Consider the following 27,129-nt stretch of genomic DNA (forward strand, 5'->3'; position numbering starts at 1 on the left):
CATCACTCCAGAAAATGCGTTTCCACTGCGCCTATGACAGCGAGCTTTACACCACTCCAGCCGAAGCATGGCATTGCGTATAGTGATCTTAGGCTTGTGTGTGTGCGGCTGCACGGCCATGGAAACCCATTTCAAGAATCTCCCAGCGAACAGTTGTTTTGCTGACATTGCTTCCAGAGGCAGTTTGGAACTCGGTAGTGACGATTTTTACGCGCTATGTGCTATGTGCTTCAACGGTCGTGTTCTGTGAGCTTGTTTGACATACCACTGAGCCATTATTGCTCCTAGAGGTGACCCTCCTCTTTACCCAAAATAATAATTAGAACATAAAATGGATAGCAGATAACATGCCTACCATTTACCCTCACTCCTATGACATACCAGAGCTTTCGAAATGCAGTTTTAGAAACTTTCCAAACATTGTAAAGTAGCCACAAGGGTGTGGGCTCACAGACCACTGTGGACAAGGGTAGGGGTGAAAAGATCTCCATTATAATAAAAGTATTGCATGAATCTATCTTCCTTTGTACGGTCTGAGGAAAAATTGCCTTTTATAAACTCCAAGAGTGTGCAAAGCTGTCATCAAGGCAGAGGTTGGCTACTTTAAAACATCTCCAATATATACTATATTTAGATTTTTTTTTACACGGTTTTGGTTATTACATGATTCCATATGTGTTATTTCATAGTATTGATGTCTTCACTATTATTCTACAATGTAGAAAAAGTCCAAATAAAGAAAAACCCTTGAATGAGTAGGTGTGTCTGGTACAGCGGATGCTCTGAAAGAGCTGCAAAATCTGGATCCCTACAAATCAGCTGGGCTAGACAATCTGGACCCTCTCTTCCTAAAATTATCCGCTGCCATTGTTGCAACAGCTATTACTGGTCTGGTCAAACTCTCTTTCGTATCGTCTGAGATTCCTAAAGACTGGAAAGAGGCCGCGGTCATCCCCCTCTTCAAAAGGGAAGATACTCTAGACCCAAACTATTACAGATCTATATCCATCCTGCCCTGCCTTTCTAAAGTCTTTGAAAGCCAAGTGAACAAACAGATCACCAACCATTTCGAATCCCACTGTACCTTCTCCGCTATGCAATCTAGTTTCCGAGCTGGTCACGTGTGCACCTCAGCCACGCTCAAGGTCCTAAACGATATCATAACCGCCATCGATAAAAGACAGTACTGTGCAGCCGTCTTCATCGACCTGGCCAAGGTATAGTATTAGATGCAATGGTATTTATTTAGTCCATTTTTATTTTTCAAGCAAAGTATAAGGGAGTACTCCAGCCTAGTAGGTGGCGGTAATGCAACAAATTCAATGCCAACCGCCGTTAAACCTCATAGAAGAAGAAGAAGAAGAAGAAGAAGAAGAGAGGCACAATCAATGCGGAAGATAAGTTTGTGTGTGTCGACGCGGTGTGCGCCGTGGAGTGGGGTTCCCCAAAACACCAGTCAGCACATTGTACCGCCTGAAATATCTCTCTATGCCGGACAGTAGCCTAAACAGAAGAACACCTATTGCAGTATTGGAAAATACACTGAAAGTTGCACTCAAAAATAGTACTGTAATTGAGATAACCACGTTTGACGGAGTGCGGTAAAATTAAATTGTAGCGCCCTACAATTTTGGATTACACGGTGTCGGTTGTGCACACTCCCGCCCGTTCATCAGTCGAATGCCGAAGGAGAGGGAGAAGAGGCGAAAGACCCCCAAGGAGGCAGGGCTGTCTGGCGCTGGGATTGGTGAAGGGTTTTGTAAAGAGCGCAGAACAAGCTGCAAAGCATCTGAGAATTGCGATGAACTGTGCCAGATGACAGAAGTTAGGTTGCCTGAGGTTAACGCCGTTCTAGCGCAATCTAGTATGATGGAGGTGCGCCGTGTACCACAGGTGACAATAACCCCAGATGGAGGCTGCTCGCAGGAGATGGAACAGGAGGACTGGGCTGATGTGGACGGTCCTCTGCGACGGAATATGTCAAACTCCTCTATCTCCTCAACAGGTTCCTCCATAGAGTCAGAGGATGACATTCTGAGTGACAACGAGAAAAAGAGCAAGGGAAATATCACATTAGAACATTTGTGTGAGCACACGGGAGAAGTGAGTACAGACTATTCTTTATTCAATTAAAATCTTATTGTTATTGGGTCGTTCCACAAAAAGAGTGCCTTTGGGTCCCTTTTCATATTTTAATGAGATTGTGCACCAATATATAATTTTAAAAGCCTGTTATAGTAAATTAATGAATTGCCCTTTAATAAAGCTGGGTTGAGAAACTTTGTAACCTTTAATATAGACCACATGGAGAATTCAATAAATCAGCTTTTTTTAAATGAAAACAACAAGTGCCAAAATGTTGCATTTTCATTGCATTCCAGGCACCCTCTGTGACTTCTAGGAAGATTTTAACCCACTTAACTCCAAATGTATCCAGGTTTTCACCGTCATGTAGTTAAACTCAAGTTCTGACAGTTATTTCTGAAGATGTTTTTTTATTCCATGTGATTTAGTGATTCATTTACATTTTAAGGCCAACCCTGTTAAAGCGGCAATATTTACAATTTTGGAGCGACCTGACAAAATTCATTGACATACAAGTCTAAGAAGCGGTAGCTCTGTTCTATGTGCGCATTTTCTATGGTTCCCGTTCTTAACTTTCGTTTTTGCAGTCTATTACTTTTGTCAACCCTGTTACCCATAGATACAGGCTAGAGATGTTTAGTCTACTAGTATATCTCAGATCTGGCAGTCATTTTGATATTATGACTGAGAACTCTGTCCTGTCATAGGGCTAGATGTATTCTTCCCCTATGTACTGTACAGTACCAGTCCAAGGTTTGGACACACCTACTCATTCCAGGGTTTTTCTTAATTGTTTACTGTTTTCTACATTGTATAATAATAGTGAATACATCAAAACTATGAAATAACACACATGGAATCATGTAGAAACCAAAAAAGTGTTAAACAAATCCAAATATATTTGAGATTCTTCAAAGTAGCCACCCTTTGCCTTGATGACAGCTTTGCACACAAATATATTTCACAGTGGTTTAAATGGTAGAATGATTCTCTACACTTTACTTGCTTGTTTTGTCATGTGAACTAGAATTTTAGCAACCAAGAAATGGCGGAGCGATTTCTGCATAGTTCATCTTTCATGGATGTGAGCTTTCTGATGAATTTTTCTAAACATCCTTTCCTTAATGTATTAATTCATCTGTTAGAAACCCTTTCATACACAAGACCATTAAGCAACATACAGTACATGTGATACTGCTATAATCAGTTGTTTTTGAGGGTCTTTATAATGTTTTCTCATTTATAGTGCAGTAACGATGAATCACTGAGTGAAAAACAGGACATTTTCGTATCTAATCAACAGCCAAGTGATCAGTTAGCGCTGATCACTTGGGTAATTACAGACACTCTTCGAATGGTTTATTTAGTCTTGATTGGGATCATGTCAGATAGGCCTATAGTTAGCCATCTTAAAGGTCATTTCCTCTTTTGCGGTGCACTTCTGTGAGACAACACAGAAGTGGAAAGGATTTAGTTTACCCCCCAATCTTAATTGAGTTAACTTCCTTCATGTCTGATGGACCCTGGTCTGAAGCAGCCATTTTGTTTTAGCCACGTCTTATAGCCCATAATACAGGCGCTGCTGTTTGCTTGGCCTACAGTATAATTTAGGAGGGCTGAGGATGGTGTTGTATTTGACTTAAACACGCTTGATTGATGACTTGCTGTATAAAATAGTGGCACAGTTGTTTGTCAGGACAGTACAGTAGTTTTAGATCCTCAAACTTAAAAGTAGCCCTGAATACCTAATATGATGATCCAACAAAGTTTCCAAACAATGTCACTTGTGAATGTAAAAACATAATTCAATGTTTGACTTCTAAGGCCTCTCTGTTTCTCTACACCACTGGGTGAAAATTCTGTACGAAGTGAATAATAATCTACTTGTCAGACGCCATATTTGACTTTGTCTCTGACAAAGGAGATCTGCGCCTCTGTGTAGCTCGTCAGAGCTCAGCCATCTCCATAGAAGGCTCTTAGCTGTCAGCTTCCTTTAAACACACTGCATACACATTGCCTGGCCCTGCAGGAAGGGATGGCTGTGCTGTGTACACTGCATAGTGGTTCACAGTGCTCTCCAACTGGGCCAGGTCAGTATGACAGGCCACTTGAAAGCTCTCATACTCAACCATTTTTATTGATCTTTCCAGTTATTGAAAACAAAAAAATGGTAATGGAAAAGGTTCCTCCCCGTTTATGAAAATAGAGATTTCATTACCTCGCTAACCTTTTTAAATGGTAGATGAAGTCTCCAGTCAGCCCCCACACTTACATTACAAGACACCCCCATAGTCTTATGACTTATGTGCACATTTGAGCCACATTGACATTTAGTTATTGCCCTTTCAACACAGAAAGAAAACGACTACTTTGTACACTAGGTTACCCATTCTCTGATTTTCCAGTAGGGGAGAGTGAGGTAAGTAGATACTTTTTATTGTTTTACCCTTTAGCATTACTCCGTCAAGGGAAATATAGTATTCTTTCTAACAAAGATATCTACATATATTTCAAGATGTTGTGTATCCCTGGAAATATTCAGAGGCCATGGAAAAATTACAGTTTGAAAACATAGACAAGCTATCTAACACTTTTAACATAGGCCCTGTTGTTTGCTCATATACCAGCAATAATTCCTTGCATTACACCTGGGAAGACAACACTCCAATTTGCTCAACTTGCCATTGGCTCAACTTACCCCAAGGCAAACATTTTGACTATATTAGCCCACACAGCTACAGTTGAAGTCGGAAGTTTACATACACTTAGGTTGGAGGCATTAAAACTAGTTTTCAACCACTCCACAAATTTCTTGTTAACGAACTAGAACTAAAGTCGGTTAGGACATCTACTTTGTGCATGACTTTGCTTTTCGAACAATTGTTTACAGAAATATTATTTCACTTATAATTCAGTGTATTATAATTCCATTGGGCAGAAGTTTACATACACTAAGTTAACTGTGCCTTTAAACAGCTTGGAAATTTTCAGAAAATGATGTCAAGGCTTTAGAAGCTTCTAATAGGCTAATTGACATAATTTGAGTCAATTGGAGGTGTACCTGTGGATGTATTTCAAGGCCTACCTTCAAACTCAGTGCCTCTTTGCTTGACATCATGGGAAACTCAAAAGAAATCAGCCAAGACCTCCACAAGTCAGGTTCATCCTTGGGAGCAATTTCCAAACATCTGAAGGTACAATGTTCACCTGTACAAACAATAGTATGCAAGTATTTTTTATTTATTTATTTGATTTCACCTTTATTTAACCAGGTAGGCTAGTTGAGAACAAGTTCTCATTTGCAACTGCGACCTGGCCAAGATAAAGCATAGCAGTGTGAGCAGACAACAAAGAGTTACACATGGAGTAAACAATTAACAAGTCAATAACACAAAGGGGGAGTCTATATACAATGTGTGCAAAAGGCATGAGGAGGTAGGCAAATAATAAAAATTTTGCAGATTAACACTGGAGTGATGAATGATCAGATGGTCATGTACAGGTAGAGATATTGGTGTGCAAAAGAGCAGAAAAGTAAATAAATAAAAACAGTATGGGGATGAGGTAGGTGAAAAAGGGTGGGCTATTTACCAATAGACTATGTACAGCTGCAGCGATCGGTTAGCTGCTCAGATAGCTGATGTTTGAAGTTGGTGAGGGAGATAAAAGTCTCCAACTTCAGCGATTTTTGCAATTCGTTCCAGTCACAGGCAGCAGAGTACTGGAACGAAAGGCGGCCAAATGAGGTGTTGGCTTTAGGGATGATCAGTGAGATACACCTGCTGGAGCGCGTGCTACGGATGGGTGTTGCCATTGTGACCAGTGAGCTGAGATAAGGCGGAGCTTTACCTAGCATGGACTTGTAGATGACCTGGAGCCAGTGGGTCTGGCGACGAATATGTAGCGAGGGCCAGCCGACTAGAGCATACAAGTCGCAGTGGTGGGTGGTATAAGGTGCTTTAGTGACAAAACGGATGGCACTGTGATAGACTGCATCCAGCTTGCAGAGTAGAGTGTTGGAAGCCATTTTGTAGATGACATCGCCGAAGTCGAGGATCGGTAGGATAGTCAGTTTTACTAGGGTAAGCTTGGCGGCGTGAGTGAAGGAGGCTTTGTTGCGGAATAGAAAGCCGACTCTTGATTTGATTTTCGATTGGAGATGTTTGATATGAGTCTGGAAGGAGAGTTTGCAGTCTAGCCAGACACCTAGGTACTTATAGACGTCCACATATTCTAGGTCGGAACCATCCAGGGTGGTGATGCTAGTCGGGCATGCGGGTGCAGGCAGCGACCGGTTGAAAAGCATGCATTTGGTTTTACTAGCGTTTAAGAGCAGTTGGAGGCCACGGAAGGAGTGTTGTATGGCATTGAAGCTTGTTTGGAGGTTAGATAGCACAGTGTCCAATGACGGGCCGAAAGTATATAGAATGGTGTCGTCTGCGTAGAGGTGGATCAGGGAATCGCCCGCAGCAAGAGCAACATCATTGATATACACAGAGAAAAGAGTCGGCCCGAGAATTGAACCCTGTGGCACCCCCATAGAGACTGCCAGAGGACCGGACAGCATGCCCTCCGATTTGACACACTGAACTCTGTCTGCAAAGTAATTGGTGAACCAGGCAAGGCAGTCATCCGAAAAACCGAGGCTACTGAGTCTGCCGATAAGAATATGGTGATTGACAGAGTCGAAAGCCTTGGCAAGGTCGATGAAGATGGCTGCACAGTACTGTCTTTTATCGATGGCGGTTATGATATCGTTTAGTACCTTGAGTGTGGCTGAGGTGCACCCATGACCGGCTCGGAAACCAGATTGCACAGCGGAGAAGGTACGGTGGGATTCGAGATGGTCAGTGACCTGTTTGTTGACTTGGCTTTCGAAGACCTTAGATAGGCAGGGCAGGATGGATATAGGTCTATAACAGTTTGGGTCCAGGGTGTCTCCCCCTTTGAAGAGGGGGATGACTGCGGCAGCTTTCCAATCCTTGGGGGATCTCAGACGATATGAAAGAGAGGTTGAACAGGCTGGTAATAGGGGTTGCGACAATGGTGGCAGATAGTTTCAGAAATAGAGGGTCCAGATTGTCAAGCCCAGCTGATTTGTACGGGTCCAGGTTTTGCAGCTCTTTCAGAACATCTGCTATCTGGATTTGGGTAAAGGAGAACCTGGAGAGGCTTGGGCGAGGAGCTGCGGGGGGGGGCGGAGCTGTTGGCCGAGGTTGAAGTAGCCAGGCGGAAGGCATGGCCAGCCGTTGAGAAATGCTTATTGAAGTTTTCGATAATCATGGATTATCAGTGGTGACTGTGTTACCTAGCCTCATGGGACCACGCAGCCATCATACCGCTCAGGAAGGAGACGCGTTCTGTCTCCTAGAGATGAACGTACTTTGGTGCAAAAAGTGCAAATCAATTCTAGAACAACAGCAAAGGACCTTGTGAAGATGCTAGAGGAAAAGGGTACAAAAGTATCTATATCCACAGTAAAACAAGTCCTATATTGACATAACCTGTAAGGCTGCTCAGCAAGAAAGAAGCCACTGCTCCAAAACCACCATAAAAAATCCAGACTACAGTTCACAACTGCACATGGGGACAAACATCATACTTTTTGGAGAAATGTCCTCTGGTCTGATGAAACAAAAAACAGAACTGTTTGGCCATAATGACCATCGTTATGTTTGGAGGAAAAAGGGGGAGGCTTGTAAGCCGAAGAACAACATCCCAACTGTGAAGCATGTGTGTTGTAGCATTATGTTGTGGGGTTGCTTTGCTGCAGGAGGGACTGGTGCACTTCACAAAACAGATGGCATCATGAGGTAGGAAAATTGTGGATATATTGAAGCCACATCTCAATGACATTAGTCAGGAAGTTAAAGCTTGGTTGCAAATGTGTCTTCCAAATGGACAATGACCCCAAGCACACTTCCAAAGCAAAAGGGCTTAATGACAACAAAGTCAAGGTATTGGAGTGTCCATCACAAGCCCTGACCTCAATTTTGTAGAAAATTTGTGGGCAGAACTGAAAAAGCGTGTGCGAGCAAGGAGGCCTACAAACCTGACTGTTACACCAGCTCTGTCAGGAGGAATGGGCCAAAATTCACCCAACTTATAGTGGGAAGCTTGTGGAAGGCTACCCAAAACGTTTGACCCAAGTTAAACCATTTAAAGGCAATGCTACCAAATACTAATTGAGTGTATGTAAACTTCTGACCCACTGGGAATGTGATGAAATAAATAAAAGCTGAAATATATCCTTCACTCTACTATTATTCTGACATTTCACATTCTTAAAGTGGTCATCCTAACTGACTTAAGATAGGGAATTCTTACAAGGATTAAATGTCAGGAATTGTGAAAAACCGAGTTTAAATGTATTTGGCTAAGGTGTATGTAAACTTCTGACTTCAACTGTATAATTATGCATTGTCATGCTAGGTTTAGGACCTCATTTTGAAGCTTATTGAGACCCCCACTGATGTATAGAACAATCTTAAAATGATCTTCTTTGGTTTAGATGGAGCTTTCATGATGCTTCTAACACAATACATTTATTTGACTTGGTGACAATCTTTAAAAAATGACCTAACTTGCTTACCACTTTTTCAACGTGGTTTCTTCCTTCAGACTCCATGAAATTATGACGTCTTCCTAAATATTTGGTCAAATTATTATTTATGTATGGTTTACCCCTTTGGCTGAACTTACCCCACCCTCCCCTATGACAATTACTTGTAGTGAAAAAGAGGAATGAACATTCATCACATCAATTGGCGCTACCAATTTGTAAAAAATACAATAAAAAATGGTATGTTAATGATTGCTCATATTCAAATCTGCCAGGTTGAGAAACTGTTGCAAGGAAAATGAACAGCTTGAGTGAATCATTCAGTATTGTCACTCCCTTGTTCCAGTTCTTGTTTGCTGTTATGTCATTTATAATTGGTCAAAGTGTAGTGGGCTTTATTTGCAGCTGATCCCAGGAGCATTATTTTCCATCAGTCTGACAACCACACTAGGCACGGCTTTACATAGAGATGTGTCCCAGAACTCAACAGGAATGTATGAATAAAAGGTTAAAGAAGCAACAATGTTCACAAACATGAAGTGATTGTAGTTTGTGTGAGAGCGTGCCCCATACGGTTATGGAAATGTTGCAATCTTATTTTTGAATGAATTGAAATACCTACTACAATGTTGAAATTCAGACTAGCTTTTACATTACATCTATAGAATTGTGTGTAGCCACAAATGAAAGGACTGTGTTCATATCTCCTTGTCTTGACAGATGACATGGCTTTATTAAATACATGTTCATTTAATATATCACTGTACACTGTTGGCAATGATGTGTTTGCGAGAGAGTTGAAGGCCTGTGTGGACATATGACACCCACATAGCTGGCTATACCAACAAAGTCCATTTCATATGCCACATAAACAACACCAGCAAGTGTCACTTGACATTTCAGAGTGCCTGTCTGTGAGTTCTGTTACTTGTTTCCAGTGTATACAATCAATAGAATGAGTTAGTGTTCTTTCACTGCGGCCAATGACTAGGGCTTCACTTCCTTTTACTGCAATCTCAGCATACTGCATTGTGACCTCCGACCTCTGTTTCATTGCTTACCCTAAATTGTCAGTGTCACTGGATTTACAGTGCATTCAGAAAGTATTCAGGCCCCTTGACTTTTTCCACGTTTTGTTACAGTACAGCCTTACTCTAAAATTGATGAAATTGTTGTTTCCCCCCTCAATCTACACACAATACCGCATGATGACAAAGAATAAAGTTTAGATTTTCTAAATAAAAAAACAGATATCACATTTACATAAGTATTCAGACCCTTTATTCAGTACTTTGTTGAAGCACCAAGTACAGCCTAGAGTCTTCTTGGGTATGATGCTACAAGCTTAGCACACCTGTATTTGGGGATTTTCTCCCACCCTTCTCTGCAGATCCTCTCAAGCTCAGTTTGGATGGGGAGCGTTGCTGCTCAGCTATTTTCAGGTCTCTCCAGAACCCTCCAGAGGGTTCAAGTCCGGGCTCAGGCTGGGCCACTCAGGACATTCAGAGACTTGTCCCGAAGCCACTCCTGCATTGTCTTGGCTGTGTGCTTAGGGTTGTTGTCCTATTGGAAGGTGAACCTTCCCCCCCCCCCAGTCTGAGGTCCTGAGCGCTCTGGAGTAGGTTTTCATCAAGGATCTCGCTGTACTTTGCTCCGTTCATCTTTCCCTCGATCCTGACTAGTCTCCCAGTCCCTGCCACTGAAAAAACATCCTCACAGCATGATGCTGCCACCACCATGCTTCACCGTAGGGATGGTGCCAGGTTTCCTCCAGACGTGATGCTTGGCATTCAGGCCAAAGAGTTTCATCCGACCCAATATTTTTTTATTCTCACGGTCAGTCTTTAGGTGCCTTTTGTCAAACTCCAAGTGGGCTGTCATGTGCCTTCTACTGAGGAGTGGCTTCCGTCTGGCCACTATATCATAAAGGCCTGTTTGGTGGAGTGCTGCAGAGATGTTTGTCCTTTTGGAAGGTTCTCCCATCTCCACAGAGGAACTCTGGAGCTCTGTCCAAGTGACCATTGGGTTCTTGGTCATCTTCCGGGTCAGCTCTAGGAATATTCTTGGTGCTTCCAAACTTCTTCCATTTAAGAATGATGGAGGCCACTGTGTTCTTGGGGATCTTCAATGCTGCAGACATTTTTTGATACCCTTCCCCAGATCTGTACCTCGACACAATCCTGTCTCTACGGACAATTCCTTTGACCTCATGGCTTGGTTTTTGCTCTGAAATGCACTGTCAACTATGGGACCTTTTATAGACACGTGTGTGCCTTTCCAAATCATGTCCAATCAATTGAATTTAACACAGGGGGACTCCAATTTAAGTTATAGAAACATCTCAAGGATGATCAATGGAAACAGGATGCATCTGAGCTCAATTTGGAGTCTCATAGCAACGGGTTTGTATTCTTATGTAAATAAGAAAACATTTTTAATATATTTGGTATTTTGTGTAAATTGAGGGGGGAAATTATTTAATCCTGTTTAGAATGAGGCTGTAATGTAACAAAGTGGAAAAAGTCAAGGGGTCTGAATACTTTCCGAATGCACTGTATCTCAGTACTTTACAAAAATATATGTTTTTACTTGTATTTATTCAGGGGATCCCTGAAACTAGAGGAGGATTTACCTAAATTGGTCGAGACCAGAGGGACCTTGAGTTAACCCATTCGCAGAGATGGTTTGGTAGCTCATTCTTTTATACTTTAGTAGCACAGTTAGGTAAGTTGGAAGCTTGTGTAGTCGAGCTTTGTAAACAATCTGCTTCCTGCTACTTAGGGAGAGGCAATATCTATTTCTGAAAAATAAGCCCACTTTAAATATTTTTAACTCGCACATCTGTATATATAATTTTTAAAGCATGAAATCTTTGTCAATCCAAATGCCCAGATATTTATAGGTGGTGACCCGATCAACGGGAGAACCATCGAATGAATAAATATGTAGTCCAGCCCCCCAAATTTTACGAGAATAAGAGAACAACATATATTTGGTCTTGCCCGAAATTAAGTATACGTTTTAAACCTACCGGAACATTCTGTAAGGCAACCAGGCCAGATTGCAGCTCTTACACAGCCTGGTCGTCAGTTGGGGCAATGGCATAGATACGTGTCGTCTGCATACAGCTGAACATGATAAAAACATGTATCTCGAAAACTAGACTTAACACCATTTAGAAATCACACACGGTGTCTTGTCTGACCGATAATTCTCAAACCACACGCAAGAAGCCTGATCCAGGCCTATGTCATTCAACCTTGGGATGGTCAACAGTGTTCGGTCTATAAAGAAGCATAATGATTTTTATAATCGAAGCAATTTTACACATCAGCTGAAACGGTGCCATGTCCAGGTCTTAAACCGGATTGGTGTGGAAATGTTTCCTTTTAGAGTGTAATAAAAGAATGTCTCACCTCTGTGTCATCAAGCCAGTGCTAAAACTGTGTAGCAGTTCTGCTGTGAACATGCTGTGTGACTCACTCAACGTCTCATCACAGAGAACCAAAGTTGTCACGTCTCTGCCTGAATCATCCACATCTCGTTGAACAAGATCTCCATGACTGTCTTAATGCAAATCACATGGAAACAGAAAGCCAGTCAGGTGTGACCGTACACAACAGCTGGTAGTGAAATTTGTAAGTTCCACAGAAATTACAATATATAGCAAAGAAACTAATATGTTTGCAGATGAGGCCAAGGTTAGTGTTTCAAGTAATGGGTTAGAGGTAATGGCTAGGTTTTTATTTATTTTTATCAAAACTTTATTTAACTAGGCAAGTCGGTTAAGAACAAATTCTTATTTACAATGATGGCCTACCAAAAGGCCTCCTGCGGGGACGGGGGCTGGGATTCAAAATAAAAATGTTGGATAAAACACACACACATTACAACAAGAGACAACATTACATAAAAGAGAGACCAAAGACAACACAGCATGGCAGCAGCACAACATGACAACACGGTAGCTGCACAAACGGGGTACAAACATTTTTGGACACAGACAACAGCACAAACAGGCAGAAAGGGAGAGGAGACAATGCATCACGTGAAGGATTAAGGAATGGGGCCATGAAGCTAGGGTTAGATTTGAGGTTTGAATTGGAGTAGAGCCGCGATAAGGATATGAAGCTACGGTTAGTGACTTGGATACATTGAAGCAAATAACCAAAGTCACAGTGGCCAAGTGATTATGACAGCTGTCCCTCGTATTTGAGTCAAATCATGATCATTATCGTTATACAACTTAATTGACGTCCACCCGACTGAGCGCTGGCTTGAGGAGGACAGTGACTCTGCCTGGTTGATAATGAACCAGATACTCCAACGAGGTAAAGCTGACTGTTACTGTGCTTGGTCTTCTTTCCTCAGAGCATTCCCTGGTGGACGCTAAAGAATATCGTCGTCAACTGGCCTTTTGTTGGCTCCCAGAGAAGAAACCTGTCCTGGGTTCAACTAGCTGGACACAAAGGTAAAGCACAGTCATCATGGTCATGACCCCTCACTGATCAGAGCAGCGTACCACGAACCAATCACTAATGATACATACTGTGCACATTCCACACAAAATAAAGCACACGAGGCACAGACTACTGTATGCTATTAGTCACACACAATAGTGTTGCCTTCAACACTATAAACCGTCAGATCCTCCTCTCCACCCTCTCAGGGCTGGGCATCTCAGGATCTCCACACTCTTGGTTTTCATCCTACCTGGCTGGCCGCTCCTACCAGGTGACGTGGAGAGGATCTCTGCACCATGTCCTCTCACTACTGGTGTCCCCCAGGGCTCCGTCCTAGGCCCTCTTCTCTCTATACACCAAGTCACTTGGCTCCTTCACATCCTCACATGGTCTCTCCTATCACGGATGACACTCAATTACTTTTCTACTTCTCCCTTTTGACACCCAGGTGGCGACCGGCATCTCTGCATGCCAGGCAGACATCTCAGCTTGGATATTGGCCCACCACCTCAAGCTCAACCTCAACAAGAAGGCCTGCCCGCTCCAAGACCTCTCCATCACGGTTGACTAACTCTACGGTGTCTTCCTCCCAGAATGCAAAGAACCTTGGTGTGATCCTGGACAACACCCTATCGTTCTTTGCAAACATCAAAGCAGTAACTCACTCATGCAGGTTCATGCTCTACAGTACAACCCTAGTACTTCACATAGGAAATGGCTCAGGTCCTAATCCAGGCACTTGTCATCTCCCATCTGGACTGCTGCAACTCTGTTGGCTGGGCTCCCTGCTTGTGCCATAAAACCCCTGCAACTTATCCAGATCTCCGCAGCCTGCTTGATGTTCAACCATCCCAAGTTCTACCATGTCACCCCATACCTCCGCACACCCCACTGGCTTCCAGTCGAAGCTCGCATCCATTACAAAATCAAGGTGCTTACCTATGGAACAACAAAGGGAACTGCTCCTCTACCTAGCTATACTCAAACCCTACACCCAACCCGAGCACTCCGTTCTGCCCCCTCTGGTCTCTTGGTCCTCCCACCCTACAGAAGGTCCGCTCCTGCTCAGCCCAGTCCAAGCTCTTCTCTGTCCTGGCACTCAAGTGGTGGAACGAGTTCCACCTGAAGCTAGGACAGCAGAGTCTCTGCCCATCTTCTGACAACAACTAAAAACGTACTACCTCTTAAAAGAGTATCTTAAATACAGTGCCTTCACAAAATATTTATACTCCTTGACTTATTACACATTTGTTGTTACAGCATAAAATGGAGTCAATGTATTGTTTCCACTCATCTACACACAATATCCCATAATGACAAAGTGAAAACATGTTTTTAGAAATGTTTGCAAATGTATTAAAAATGAAATACAGAAATATATAATTTACATAAGTATTCCCACCCCGGACTTAATCCATGTTAGAATCAGCTTTGGTAGTGATTACAGCTGTAAGTCTTTCTGGGTAAATCTCTTAAGAGCTTTGCACACCTGCATTGTACAATATTTGCACATGATTCTATTTCAAATTCTTCAAGCTCTGTCAAGTTGGTTGTTTATCATTGCTAGACAGCCATTTAAGTCTTACCATAGTTTTGACTTAAATCGATTTGAAAATAAAGCCACTCAGGAACATTCAATGTTGTCTTCGTAAGCAACTCCAGTGTATATTTGGCCTTGTGCTTTAGGATATTGTTCTGCTGAAAGGTGAAATGGTCTCCTAGTGTCTGGTGGAAAGCAGACTGAACCAGGTTTTCCTCTAGGTGCTTAGCTCTCTTTTGTTTCTTTCTATCCTAAAACAACTCCGTAGTCCTTGCCGATGACGAGCATACCCATAACTTTATGCAGCCACCTCCGTGCTTGAAAATATGATGAGTGGTACTCAGTGATGTGTTATGTTTGGGGCAAATCCAACACAACACTTTGTATTCAGGGCATGAAGTTCATTACTTTTACACATTTTTTTTGTTGCAGTTTTACTTGTGTGCCTTATGGTTGAATATTTTTATTCTTTAAAGGCTCCCTTCTTTTCACTGTCATTTTAGGTTAGTATTGTGGACTAACTACAATGTTGATCCATCCTCAGTTTTCTCCTATCACAGCCATTAAATCTCTAACTGTGTGATGTCATTTCAGGGCCTAAGTATTTTCTGTCTTCGTGCTAGACTGCCGCTTGTCCCCGGTACATGTTTCTCCTAACAGTGTTGACTTGTTAACTTCGATTTGTTAGTTCTTCATTGTTCAGTTTTTTTTTGTCTACTTTTCAGCCTGTTTTTGTCCGCTTGCCTTGCATGCTGGACTTTTACAACCTTGCTTTATTAGAGCTTGTTAGCTGTTAGTCTACCTCTGAAAAGGTTCTGCATGGTCAATCTGTGGTCTGTGCAGTGGCTGTACAGCATTTACTGCTGATACAGACGGTGCAGAAGTCAGCGCAAATGTTCTTTTTGCGCTTCACAGAGCTGTTGTCAAATAAAATACAATTATATTAGTCACATACACATGGTTAGCAGATGTTATTGCGAGTGTAGCGACATGCTTGTGCCTCTAGTTCCGACAGTGCAGCAATATCTAACAATTCCACAACAACTACCTAATACACTGAGTTTGTGTTTTATACAGGACCTCCCGTCCCCACCCACCATCAACCAATCATGCCAATACGGAGTCCTCCACATTGTTGCAAAATGTGAGAGGCACACAGCGATGTGGTACGGAGCTTGATTTGGCCTTTGCGTGCCTCTGGCGGCTCTGCAATTGTCACACCCGCCATACAAAGCCTCCAACCATGATTTCGGATCAAGCATAAATTGGATTTGAGTCTGGACTGCGCTGCTGTGACTTCCACCTGCCTGGGTTCTTCCTCTGATCGCTGGCCTGCTGCTTCACTCCTGGCCTCCTATCAGATTACCCTCTGACTCTCGCTGCCTGGGTATGGCTTCCGCCTCCCCCTGATTATTTGCCGGTAAGTTCTATGGCAGCGGTCACTGACGATAAAGGCTTACACTCCTTTTTTTGTGCGAGTTGCGCTGTTGTTGGTAGTTGCATTTGATTCAGAAGCCCTGCGCAGGCAAAGTGTTCCCATTTTTGAACAATTTATTTTGTCTGAAAAGACAAACTCCGCCTACCAGGCAGTCCGGGAGATCTGTGGTTAAATTGAGTGTGCCTACTGCGCCGGCCAATTTGGATAGCTCAAATCACTTTGTCTACAGCTTCCCCGGCCACAAAGTTTGATGCTAGCCTCCATGAGGTTTCATAAGTTTTAAAACCATGACCAGAGAGACTCAAAGAACACATCAAAGAGCTGCTGTTTTTATGAGTGAGTTCATGTCTGCTTTTATTTGACACTATTATAAAATGGGCCTCTCCCTACTTCTCCCGCTGCAATGAATGAGTAGCCAAGTCTATCGACCTGCATATGACTTATTATTAGCAGTTCGTTGTCTTTTTTTAATAATGGGGACTTTCTCTGGTCATAGGAACAGCATGAATTTGTGCTTGAGAAAGATGAGTTTCGCCATCAGGTGGAAGACCGTGTCCCCTCTTTCTGCTCAGTCTCACTGGAGGAAAGGAAGGAGAGAGCAGGGACGGTGAGAGGCAGAACCTCTGCTGCTCTCTCCTTCCCTCTGCTGATCAAGACAACTGGGAACTGTGGCAAAAATGAGATCTGACTGGGAACAATAGTTTGAACGGTCATTCAACTCAGAATTCCAAGTTGGAAACTCTAGAGCTCCGACTTTCCGTCCTGAAGATCATTGACGTCACGATTTGACCCCCCCGGGTCCCAGTTGTCATAAAAGCACCATTACCATTGGATGCAGGTACCATCAGTCCAGGAACAAAGCTAATCATTTCAATTTATGCTCAGCTGTTCCTTGCAAGTGCTACACCAACTGATCTATTTGTTATCAAATCTCGAGTTTTGAAATATAATATGGTCTGAGAAGAATATTGGCAAGCCAGGCCCACAGCCAATATGCTTTAGGTTTGGGCCTAGTGCACAAACCTCATTCCTACAGAACTGTTTTCATTAGGTTAATGTTACATTTTAAATCCTGTTTAGAAAATATTATGAGCGGTAGAACTCTGCATGCTTGTTGACTGCAGAAGTGGTCTTGACTCCGAAAAGGTTGGTGACCACTTCGCTACGGCCTCTCCCCTGAAGCGCCTCCTTCCCTGGCTCTGGTAACCCAGCCTCGACTCTTTTGCCATTGTGTGGGCCCCAGTCGTCAATCTCATTGAGTAAGCCTCTGCTTTTTCCTCTGCTAGCAAAGGTTTTGTTTCTGACTGGGTTATAGTGCTAGCTGGTTTAGAGTAGGCTAGTAGGGCTTTGGCTTGCTGCTTTGCCGACCATGGCGGTTTCCTTCCTCTACGGCAACTGAGTTAGGAAGGACGCCTGTATCTTTGTAGTGATTGCTGGGTGTAATTACACAAGGTGTAATTAATAACTTTTTCATGCTTAAAGAAATATTCAATGTCTGCATTTTTGTGGTCCTGTATGGCTCAGTTGATAGAGCATGGAGCTTGTGACGCCAGGATTGTGAGTTCAATTCCCGTGTCTACTCACACATAAAAACGTGTATGCATGATTGTTATTCACTTTGGATAAAAGTGTCTGCTAAATGACATTTATTATTATAATAATTATTATTTATTATATACAAAAAAATACCAATAGGTGCCCTTTGCGAGGTATTGGAAAACCTCCCTGGTCTTTGGTTGAAATCTGTTTGAAGTCCACTGCTCGACTGAGGGACTTTACAATTCTCTGTATGTGTGTGTGGGGTACAGAGATGAGGTAGTCTTTCAAAAATCATGTTAAATACTTATTGTGCACAGAGTGAGTCCATGCAACTTTTATAATGTGACTTGTTAAGCAAATCTTCACTCCTGAATTTATTTAGGCTTGCTATAACAAAGGAGTTGAATACATATTGACTAAAGACATTTCAGCTTTAATTTTTAAAAACATAATTCCACTTTGACATTACGGGGGTATTGTTTGTAGATGGTGTCACTCTCATTTGAATACATTTTTAAATTTAGGCTGTAACACAAAAATGTGGAAAAAGTCTAGGGGTGTGAATACGTTCAGAAGTCACTAAGTCATATGTCTTATTCCCCCCCCCCCCTAAAATGTCAATATAAACTGTCAGTCATGAGTGGTTTGCTGTGGAATGTCAGTGTGTCTGTGCTGCTCTTTTCCAGGTAATTTCAAAGCTGGCGGCAAAGGCACCATTCTGAAGAAGTTCTCTGAGAATGAGAAGCTGTGCTTTGAGAGATTGCAGGGTGACGTGCTCCAGGGCTTTGTGCCAGGATACCATGGGGTGGTGGAGAGGGATGGGGAGCCCTTCCTACATATGACTGATCTACTGGTCAACTTTGATGAACCCAGTGTTATGGACTGCAAGATGGGAGTGAGGTAAGGTAGCAGCAGTAGGTCTGTTCCATAATAATGTGCAGAATACTACATGTCTGGCCCTTTAGGAGGGTTGGGTGAAAGGTGGTATTAAGCAATGTTGAGAAAATGGCAAACGAATCACGGTTGGAGTAATATATAATTTAGCAGTATCAGAGAGCATTTTCCATCTTACACTTCAGTGCTCCTGATAGCAGAACATACACACTGTAAACTTGTTTCTTTTTCTCTTGATTAAAAAAAACCCAAAAACTGTTTCTGTGAGGATTTCCTGCCACAGTTGGTGGGGGTGTCATGTCACACAGAGGCCCTCACGTTTCCTGTACATAGAAAAAGAACCACGTACAAACGCACACACGGGGGGTTGCAGGCACAGGTTTCCCCTGGAGACTCCCTTCTGACAAACATACAATCCAATTCATTACCCAAGCTCTCTCACTGTCAGCTAACACACCCTGTCACACAGTTAAACTAACAATCAGGCTGTGTACCCTGGAGTCTCCTCCTGACTTCCTCCTTTTATACAGAGGAAGTTCCATTAGCAGAATGAAACTGACCTTCACACATTGACTTTGCTTCTCTTTTTGTCTACCAAGTAAGACTTTGCATGCCGTTGTCTGTAGTGCCGCCACACCAACTCCACTCTCATCATACACGACAAGACAATGACAAGTCACTTAGCTGTGAGGATTGTAAAAACGTGTCATACGCCGCTCAGTGTGTTTTCATTCTGTTTTCCTCTCAGGACGTATCTGGAGGAGGAGCTGGTGCGAGCGCGGGAGAGACCTAAGCTCCGTAGGGATCTGTATGACAAGATGCTGGAGGTGGACAGTGAGGCCCCTAGCCCACAGGAGCACCTCCAGAGGGCCGTCACCAAACCCTGCTACATGCAGTGGAGAGAGACCCTCAGCTCCACACACACCCTGGGGTTCCGCATCGAGGGCATCAAGGCAAGTACCAGTGTGTCAACATAAAAGAAGGAATTTGGTCAGTTATCACTCAAAACGCCACCATAGAGATCCTTTCCCATCTAAACCAGCAAAGGTTTTTATTGCCCCCCCCCCCCCCCCCCATCCCCATTAACCAATTTTTAATGGTTACTGTTGCTCAGAAGTTTTTTTATTTGTAGTTCACTACATATTCAATTTAGTCATGTTGTCTGTTCCTTCTCACAGAAAGCTGACGGTACATGTCATACGGATTTCAAGAAGACCCGGTCTAAGGAGGATGTCACACAGGTCTTCAGGGACTTTTCCGGAGGCAATACAAACATCGTAGTAGGTTGACAGCTACGAGTCCTACCTGTTATGGTGTTACAGCCGCATTCATTTGCATGTTCTGATGATTCATAGACAAATGGAGACGTACCTTGTCTCATGTAAAAGGCCATATTTGAACAGTCAAACAAATTGGTTTACCCGTCTCGTGTAAGATCACATGAAAAGTAAAACACACATTGGTAAATATTTGGATAGGATGAGAAACCCACATGGCAATATGCACTATAGTAGATCCTGTTGGAACGACAGATGGCAAATGGAATTGAGCTACCTGGACACATAACCGCTTAATTTAATGGATTTATCAAGGGAGGCTCCCAAGTCTCAACTCTACAGCCAGAATTATCACATTGCCCCCTATTCTCTCCCTCTCATACAGAATTCATACCTCAGCAAACTAGCAAAAATTCAACAAGCCCTGAAGTCATCTGAATTCTTCAAGAGACATGAGGTGAATAGAGGAGCTTTAGTTCATCAGCATGTGTTTTCTATTGAAATTTGTTCATCACATTTTATAGTCGTGGCCAAAAGTTTTGAGAATGACACAAATATACATTTTCAAAACCTGCTGCCTCAGTTTGTATGATGGCAATCTGCATATACCCCAGAATGTTATGAAGAGTGATCAGATGAATTGCAATGAATTGCAAAGTCCCTCTTTGCCATGCAAATTAACTGAATTCCCCCAAAACATTTCCACTGCATTTCAGCCCTGCCACAAAAGGACCAGCTGACATGTCAGTGATTCTCTAGTTAACACAGGTGTGAGTGTTGACAAGGACGAGGCTGGAGATCACTCTGTCATGATTGAATTCGAATAACAGAATGGAAGCTTCAAAAGGAGGGTGGTGTATGGAATCATTGTTCTTCCTCTGTCAACCATGGTTACCTGCAAGGAAACACGTGCCGTCACCATTGCTTTGCACAAAAAGGGCTTCACAGGCAGGGATATTGCTGCCAGTAAAATTGCACCTAAATCAACCATTTATTGGATCATCATGAAATTCAAGGAGAGTGGTTCAATTGTTGTGAAGAAGGCTTCAGGGCGCCCAAGAAAGTCCAGCAAGCGCCAGGACCGTCTCCTGTTCAAGTTGATTCAGTAGCGGGATTGGGGCACCACCAGTAAAGAGCTTGCTCAGGAATGGCAGCAGGCAGGTGTGAGTGCATCTGCACACACAGTGTGGCGAAGACTTTTGGAGGATGGCCTGGTGTAAAGAAGGGCAGCAAAGAAGACACTTCTCTCCAGGAAAAACATCAGGGACAGACTGATATTCTGCAAAAGGTATAGGGATTGGACTGCTGAGAACTGGGGAAAAGTCATTTTCTCTGATGAATCCCCTTTCCGATTGTTTGGGGCATCCGGAAAAAAGCTTGTCCGGAGAAGACAAGGCGAGCACTACCATCAGTCCTGTGTTATGCCAACAGTAAAGCATCCTGAGACCATTCATGTGTGGGGTTGCTTCTCAGCCAAGGGAGTGGGCTCACTCACAATTTTGCCTAAGAACACAGCCGTGAATTGAGAATGGTACCAACACATCCTCTGAGAACAACTTCTCCCAACCATCCAGGAACAGTTTGGTGACGAACAATGCCTTTTCCAGCATGATGGAGCACCTTGCCATAAGGCAAAAGTGATAACTAAGTGGCTCGGGGAACAAAACATCGATATTTTGGGTCCGTGGCCAGAACTCCCCATACCTTAATCCCATTGAGAACTTGTGGTCAATCCTCAAGAGGCAGGTGGACAAACAAAACCCTACAAATTCTGACAAACTCCAAGCATTGATTATGCAAGAATGGGCTGCCATCAGTCAGGATGTGGCCCAGAAGTTAATTGGCATCATGTCAGGGCAGATTGCAGAGGTCTTGAAAAAGAAGGGTCAACACTGCAAATATTGACTCTTTGCATCAACTTTATGTAATTGTCAATAAAAGCCTTTGACACTTGTGAAATGCTTGTAATTATACTTCAGTATTCCATAGTAACATCTGACAAATCTCTAAAGACACTGAAGCAGCAAACTTTGTAGAAATTAATATTTGTGTCATTCTCAACTTTTGGCCACGACTGTATATATTAAACTCATCGAAGAGCTTTTGTGAGGCATACCAGTGAACAATATCAATGATTATATTGTAATGAGTACTAGTCTTTTTCTCCAAGGTGATTGGGAGCTCCCTCCTCTTCATCCATGACCACACTGAGCGAGCTGAGGTTTGGCTCATTGACTTTGGTAAGACTACAGGGTTACCTGAAGGACAGACTCTGGACCACTGCATACCCTGGCAGGAGGGCAACCGAGAGGACGGATACATGTTGGGACTGGACAACCTGATGAGGACACTGGGCTCTTTGACCAATGAATGCAATAGTGAAGGAACTAGTCAATTGACTAGTGAGTGAACTAGTGAGTGCCTCTTAGCTATGGCCACCCGGAAGGGAGATGGATTTGACATCATTCTAGCAGTTAGAGGACCCTGGGCGGTATTCTACAGTCTCTCAAGGGTCCTCTGTCACAAAGTATACCTACTGTATGAATCACACTTACAGCTTACCTACCTACTGTATTCAGCACAACCAATTGTATCGCTGAGTAAGTATTGTAAGTAATACAGTATTGTTGAAGCTATTGCAGCATGGAGGTAAGAGGAAGGTTTTTGTTTTTTAGCATATCTGTGCCTGTTGAACTAATGAATATACAGAAACTTGATATTGTAAAGCCTGTACATTCTAGATAAGGCATTACATTACTGCTTACATAAGGGACAGTATTGCATAGAAATCTAACACGCTCCATATTCCAAGATATCATTAGATATGATTGATTGAAGTATTTGATAATCAAGCATGTCTTTTTTTGGTTTCAAATGTTATTTAAGACATTGGGCATACTTTATTCTAATACAGTTACACACAGCAGTTTGTATTTAGGATCATATCATGGTGAAAGATGAATTTAAAATGAGTCTTTCTAGTATTGTATTTTGATAGTCCACGAGACTAACTTCAGAAAAACGCTATTGCCTTGCGTGAATGGGTTAGCAATGGTTGTGTATTGGGATTTCATATGTTAAAGTAAACCTCTGTAATGCTGTATTATAAAACACATTAAATAGTTCATTTGTTTGGGGCAGAGAGATACAAGTTTATAGTGTTTGTTCTTCTGTGTAGAGGCCCATAACTTTGGATATGAAACCAATGTCTGTGGAAATTTAGAAAAAACGTTTTCAGACTGTTTTATAATTTTTTATTTTGGTTGGGGAAGATTGTATTTTACCAGGTAGAGTCAGGTGAAAGGGGGTTTCTTCACTGTAATTAATATATAGGCTTCAAGGCTTGTCCACTTGTCCACAAAGTGTCACTGTGTTTGACTGTAGCCTACATCATTGGAAACACAGGACATTATCGTAACCAAAAATATCCAGTAAACAATGTTTATTTCAGTGTAATAAGCTAACATGTACATCAGCAACCGTACCACTTTAACTGCAGCTCATAACATAAATACTGAGAAATCAAAAAAGTCAATGGCAAACAAGCCCTCAACTATTTGGTATTTCATATGAGGATGCTGCCCCCTGCTGGGTGGAGGAGGTACAGTACAAACCTGTAGTGTTCAAGACAAACAAATATACTTTTTAGAAATGAAGTATAATTGCTACAAATGTACTAAGTTAGTCCAGTTTAAGGAATTCCAATGTCAAATAATAGTATATCATATTTTGGTGTTGCCAAGGTGAAATTCAGTAGTATGGACACAGAGGACTTCCTACCACATGATCTGCTGTAGGTTTCTCGAAAACCCTCAGTAAAAAGTGAGAATAGCCGCCGTTTGATTAAATGCACGTAGAGAGGGTAAAGTATTAGTAGACAATAGTATTAAGAAAATAAGTGTGGAAATTACTACATTTAAACACTATCTACAAAATAACTGACAATACTAAACGAGATGACATTGGTCATGCACCTTGTAGGTGACAAGTCATTATAATTATCGCAAGGAGCTCCTACACTAGTCTAGACTGTACCCGTCTTAGCATCCTCGCACAATGTAATTCTCCTTTCTGCCTTACCATCACCTGCATAGGGGAACCAGAGATTCTTATGTCTTCACAGTATTGATTTAGCAGTCAATCCCAGTGTAAACCTACAATACAACTTTATTATCCATCGTTTCAGTGACGAACCAAACACCCCCCCCCCACACGACGCACCGTTGAGAGGCGCACAGGGTCAAGCTGTAGTGCTCTCTCTGGATGGAGAGCATGTTATGGGCTCAAGGGTAGAGGATTGTTGTTGGGATAAAAAAGGTAATGGTAGAAACGGAGAAGAAAGGAATGGACTAACAAAAGAGCCCCGAAGCAGAGGAGACACTGTGCAGATGAATCCAGCAAGGGCCTAGAAACCCACTGAGGCTTGGATGTGCTTCTGTGCCAGTGACAGCCTTCATGGGATGTGTCATATTCCACATCAGGAAGAGAACATACCACCTGTCTCCTGGCAATGCAGCATCTCTTCCGGTCTGTAAACTGTTGTGTTTTCCTGCTACTGTGCCTTTCATATAATTCTCTCATTGCCTACGCTAACTAGAATGTATCAGTTGCACCAAAACTGTATAAAATAAAACAATGAATAGACAAAAGGGAGTGAAAATTATTTGGTCAAAATGGCTGCCGTCTCCAGTAGTGTTGATCTGTGCGGTCTGTTCCGGGGTTCTGCTTCTCCCCCCCCAGGAGCCACAGTTAGACAGGGGTGACGCTCAGGTCCTCCGACAGGGAGAAGCCTGAGTCTCTGTCCCGGGTGGGTTTCTCAGGTTTGGTGTGCTTCCTCACATCCTCGTGTCCATAGCTGGCGTGGCGCTTCAGTAGCAGTTTGGGCATACAAGAGGAGACTGCACCCAGGCCTGGCCCTGAGCAGGAGGAGAAAGAGCCGCTGGGGGCACAGCTGGTGCTGGGGCACGGCTCTGGGCTTTTGGGCACCACCAGGGGCAGTCTCTCCACCTCGTAGCTCTGCTCGTCGTAGGCATAGTTGACGTTGCCACAGGGGAAGCTCTGCAGCTTAGCCAGGTCCACTGCCTGGCCCCCACTGGCGCCTCCTGCTGGGCCCTTCCGGGAGGACACCAGGCTGAGGCTGGGTGCACCCTGGGGCGCAGAAAGGGTCTGGCAGGACGAGGAGGGGGATGAGGAGCACAGGCTGCTGGGGGCAGGGAGGCCGAGGCTGCCATCGCACCCAGAGTCGGTGCACTCGGAGGTAGGGGGTGCTGCCTGGAGGGCAGAGCAGCTGCTGGACAGGGGCATGGACTGGGTATGAGACAGTGCTGTCTTCCCCTGACCAAAGCTCTCCAGCACCCAAGAGCCATAGGTTGGGTTCCACAGGTTCTTGGTCTTGTTTTTGAGCTTCTGGCTGCCTGAGAAGGAGCTGTTCCTGGAGCAAGGCTGGAGGAGGGGCTCAGGTTGGAGCCAGGCCCCAGGGCAGACCCCTGGAGCAGGGACAGGCTCAGCCCAGCAGGGCTCCAGGGCCTCACGGTATGAGGCCACCTCCTGAGGCAGCTGCTGGGGCCTATGTAGCAGCAGACGGGGCTTGTGTGGTTGGGGCAGCGGGGTGGGACCAATGCCCAGACCCAGGCTGCTGAGCTGGGGAGAGACCTCCTGGGAGGGGGCCACCAGCAGAGGGGTCAGACTGCCTGAGGTGTCAGGGCAGATCACAGTGCTCAAGTCCTCCTCTATTGTGGGGCCATACTCCACAGGCAGGGGTGTGTTGATCACATCAGGGTCCTGGGTGGGAGAGCAAGAATATAAATGGTAAATATAAAATGGTGTGTTATAAAGGAAATGCATCCCTGGCTGCCAGTGGGTCAGTACCTGAGTGCAGTAGTTGATCCTCTCCAGAATGGTGGAGAAATTGGGTCTGTGTTCAGGGCAGTGCTGCCAGCACTGAGTCATGATCCGGTAACTACAGAAGGGAAAGGGAGAAAAAAAACTCAATATCATGGATTTAAGTCTAAAATTGCATATAGGCCTTGCAACAACAGTAAATGCATTATAAATTCCCACCAAGAGTCAACTCTCCATCAGCTCAATCTGATCTACTCACACAGGCCCGGGACAGCTCTTCGGGGGGTCCATCCTCCCCCCACTCGTCACAAACTCCAGAACCTCTTGGTTGGTCTTGCAGGGGTAAGGCATGTAGCCAAGAGAGAAAATCTCCCAGAGCAGTACTCCAAACGACCTGCAGAGGGAGAACAGAGCTCAGTTTAAAAAGTTGCTAAGAGAAATCAGTTGCTGTCCCATTTACACTGGCCGTATGTACTTATACCACTCATTCAACTTTAGATACATCAACTTTGGATCATGTAGAAGAGTAAACGGGTTACCAGGTGTCAGTTTTGCAGGTGAAGATGCCCTCCATGAAGGCCTCTGGCGGCATCCACTTGACGGGCAGCATGGCACGGCCGCCCTTTCTGTAGTAGCTGGCCCTATGGAGGAGAATGAGTCATGGTTAGCGTCTCAAACTCCTCTAGGTATATAACTCAATGGGAATAGTGAGTCTTCATCACTGCATGGAGCGAGATCAGACTGATCCTACAGATACGTTGAGATTTCAACTTGGAAAAAAAAGAATGGAGAAATTAAAACAGCTCATGTCATGAAGATCGAGAGGCTTGGTAGATGCCGAGCGTGCTATCGGGACAGATAGTACTAGTGGTTTAAGTGTACCTGTATATATCACGTGCCATTCCAAAGTCCCCTATCTTAGCCACTCTGTCTGGCCCAGGGCAGGTCAGCAAACAATTCCTGGCAGCTATGTCTCTGAAACACACAACATTGAATACCTCTTAATGTAATATGAATGCCGTATGCAAAAAGGTCATGCTTAGGTTGTGGTAGGAGGACATAGTAACCTGTGGATGAAGTGGTTCTCCTCCAAGTAACGGCAGCCGAAGGCGATGTCTCTGGCCACATGTAACAGCTCCAGCATGGTGAGGGAGGAGCTCTGACTCTGAAAAGACACCATACAAAACCATTACTGCTGGCTTTTACCTACACAGACCTACAGGGCTGTTTAACAGTTGAGACACACTCCGCTTCTGACCGTTTTGGGTCGGTTCTGTCTAAGGGAGCTAATGATCGTTTTGTTTCTGTTCTGTCTCAGGAAGCTACTGACCGTTTTGGGTCTGTTCTGTCTCAGGAAGCTCTTCATATCTCCTCCAGTCATCAGCTCAAGGAGGATGAAGCGGGGCAGGATCTGCAGACTCACCCCAATGCAGCGCACTATGTTCTGGTGGCTGAACTTACTGTGGACACACAAGGACAGTGGTGGTGAA

The 27,129-nt window shown here is 43.6% G+C and overlaps 2 protein-coding genes across 4 annotated transcripts in view; one reads left to right on the plus strand and one right to left on the minus strand.

Annotated features, from left to right (window-relative positions):
* Window positions 1-1,383: 1,383 nt before the first annotated feature.
* On the plus strand, window positions 1,384-22,944 carry LOC109903911 (inositol-trisphosphate 3-kinase A-like). 2 transcript variants are annotated; one of them, XM_020500920.2, is made up of 7 exons: window positions 1,384-2,103; window positions 13,019-13,118; window positions 18,314-18,527; window positions 19,270-19,474; window positions 19,700-19,801; window positions 20,184-20,255; window positions 21,955-22,944. In XM_020500920.2, exons 1-7 carry the CDS (start codon window positions 1,681-1,683, stop codon window positions 21,970-21,972), a joined length of 1,134 nt encoding a protein of 377 aa, XP_020356509.1. In that variant the 5' UTR covers window positions 1,384-1,680; the 3' UTR covers window positions 21,973-22,944. The 2 variants fall into 2 exon arrangements, with proteins under 2 accessions (XP_020356509.1, XP_020356508.1); XM_020500919.2 differs by having other exon boundaries at window positions 1,385-2,103; window positions 21,969-22,944.
* A 94-nt stretch (window positions 22,945-23,038) lies between these two features.
* LOC109904510 (leukocyte tyrosine kinase receptor-like) overlaps window positions 23,039-27,129 on the minus strand; it is a 78,561-nt gene continuing 74,470 nt past the window's right edge. For both annotated transcript variants that reach the window (XM_031788307.1, XM_031788306.1), the window contains exons 22-28: window positions 26,970-27,099; window positions 26,707-26,804; window positions 26,522-26,614; window positions 26,179-26,280; window positions 25,899-26,033; window positions 25,667-25,757; window positions 23,039-25,579 (exon numbers count right to left, since the gene is read on the minus strand). In XM_031788307.1, coding sequence (XP_031644167.1) covers window positions 24,548-25,579; window positions 25,667-25,757; window positions 25,899-26,033; window positions 26,179-26,280; window positions 26,522-26,614; window positions 26,707-26,804; window positions 26,970-27,099 — 1,681 coding nt within the window. In that variant the 3' untranslated portion in view covers window positions 23,039-24,547. The remainder of the gene's footprint in view (window positions 25,580-25,666; window positions 25,758-25,898; window positions 26,034-26,178; window positions 26,281-26,521; window positions 26,615-26,706; window positions 26,805-26,969; window positions 27,100-27,129) is intronic.

Source organism: Oncorhynchus kisutch, linkage group LG14, assembly GCF_002021735.2.
Source record: "Oncorhynchus kisutch isolate 150728-3 linkage group LG14, Okis_V2, whole genome shotgun sequence".
NCBI classification, from domain to species: Eukaryota; Metazoa; Chordata; class Actinopteri; order Salmoniformes; family Salmonidae; genus Oncorhynchus; species Oncorhynchus kisutch.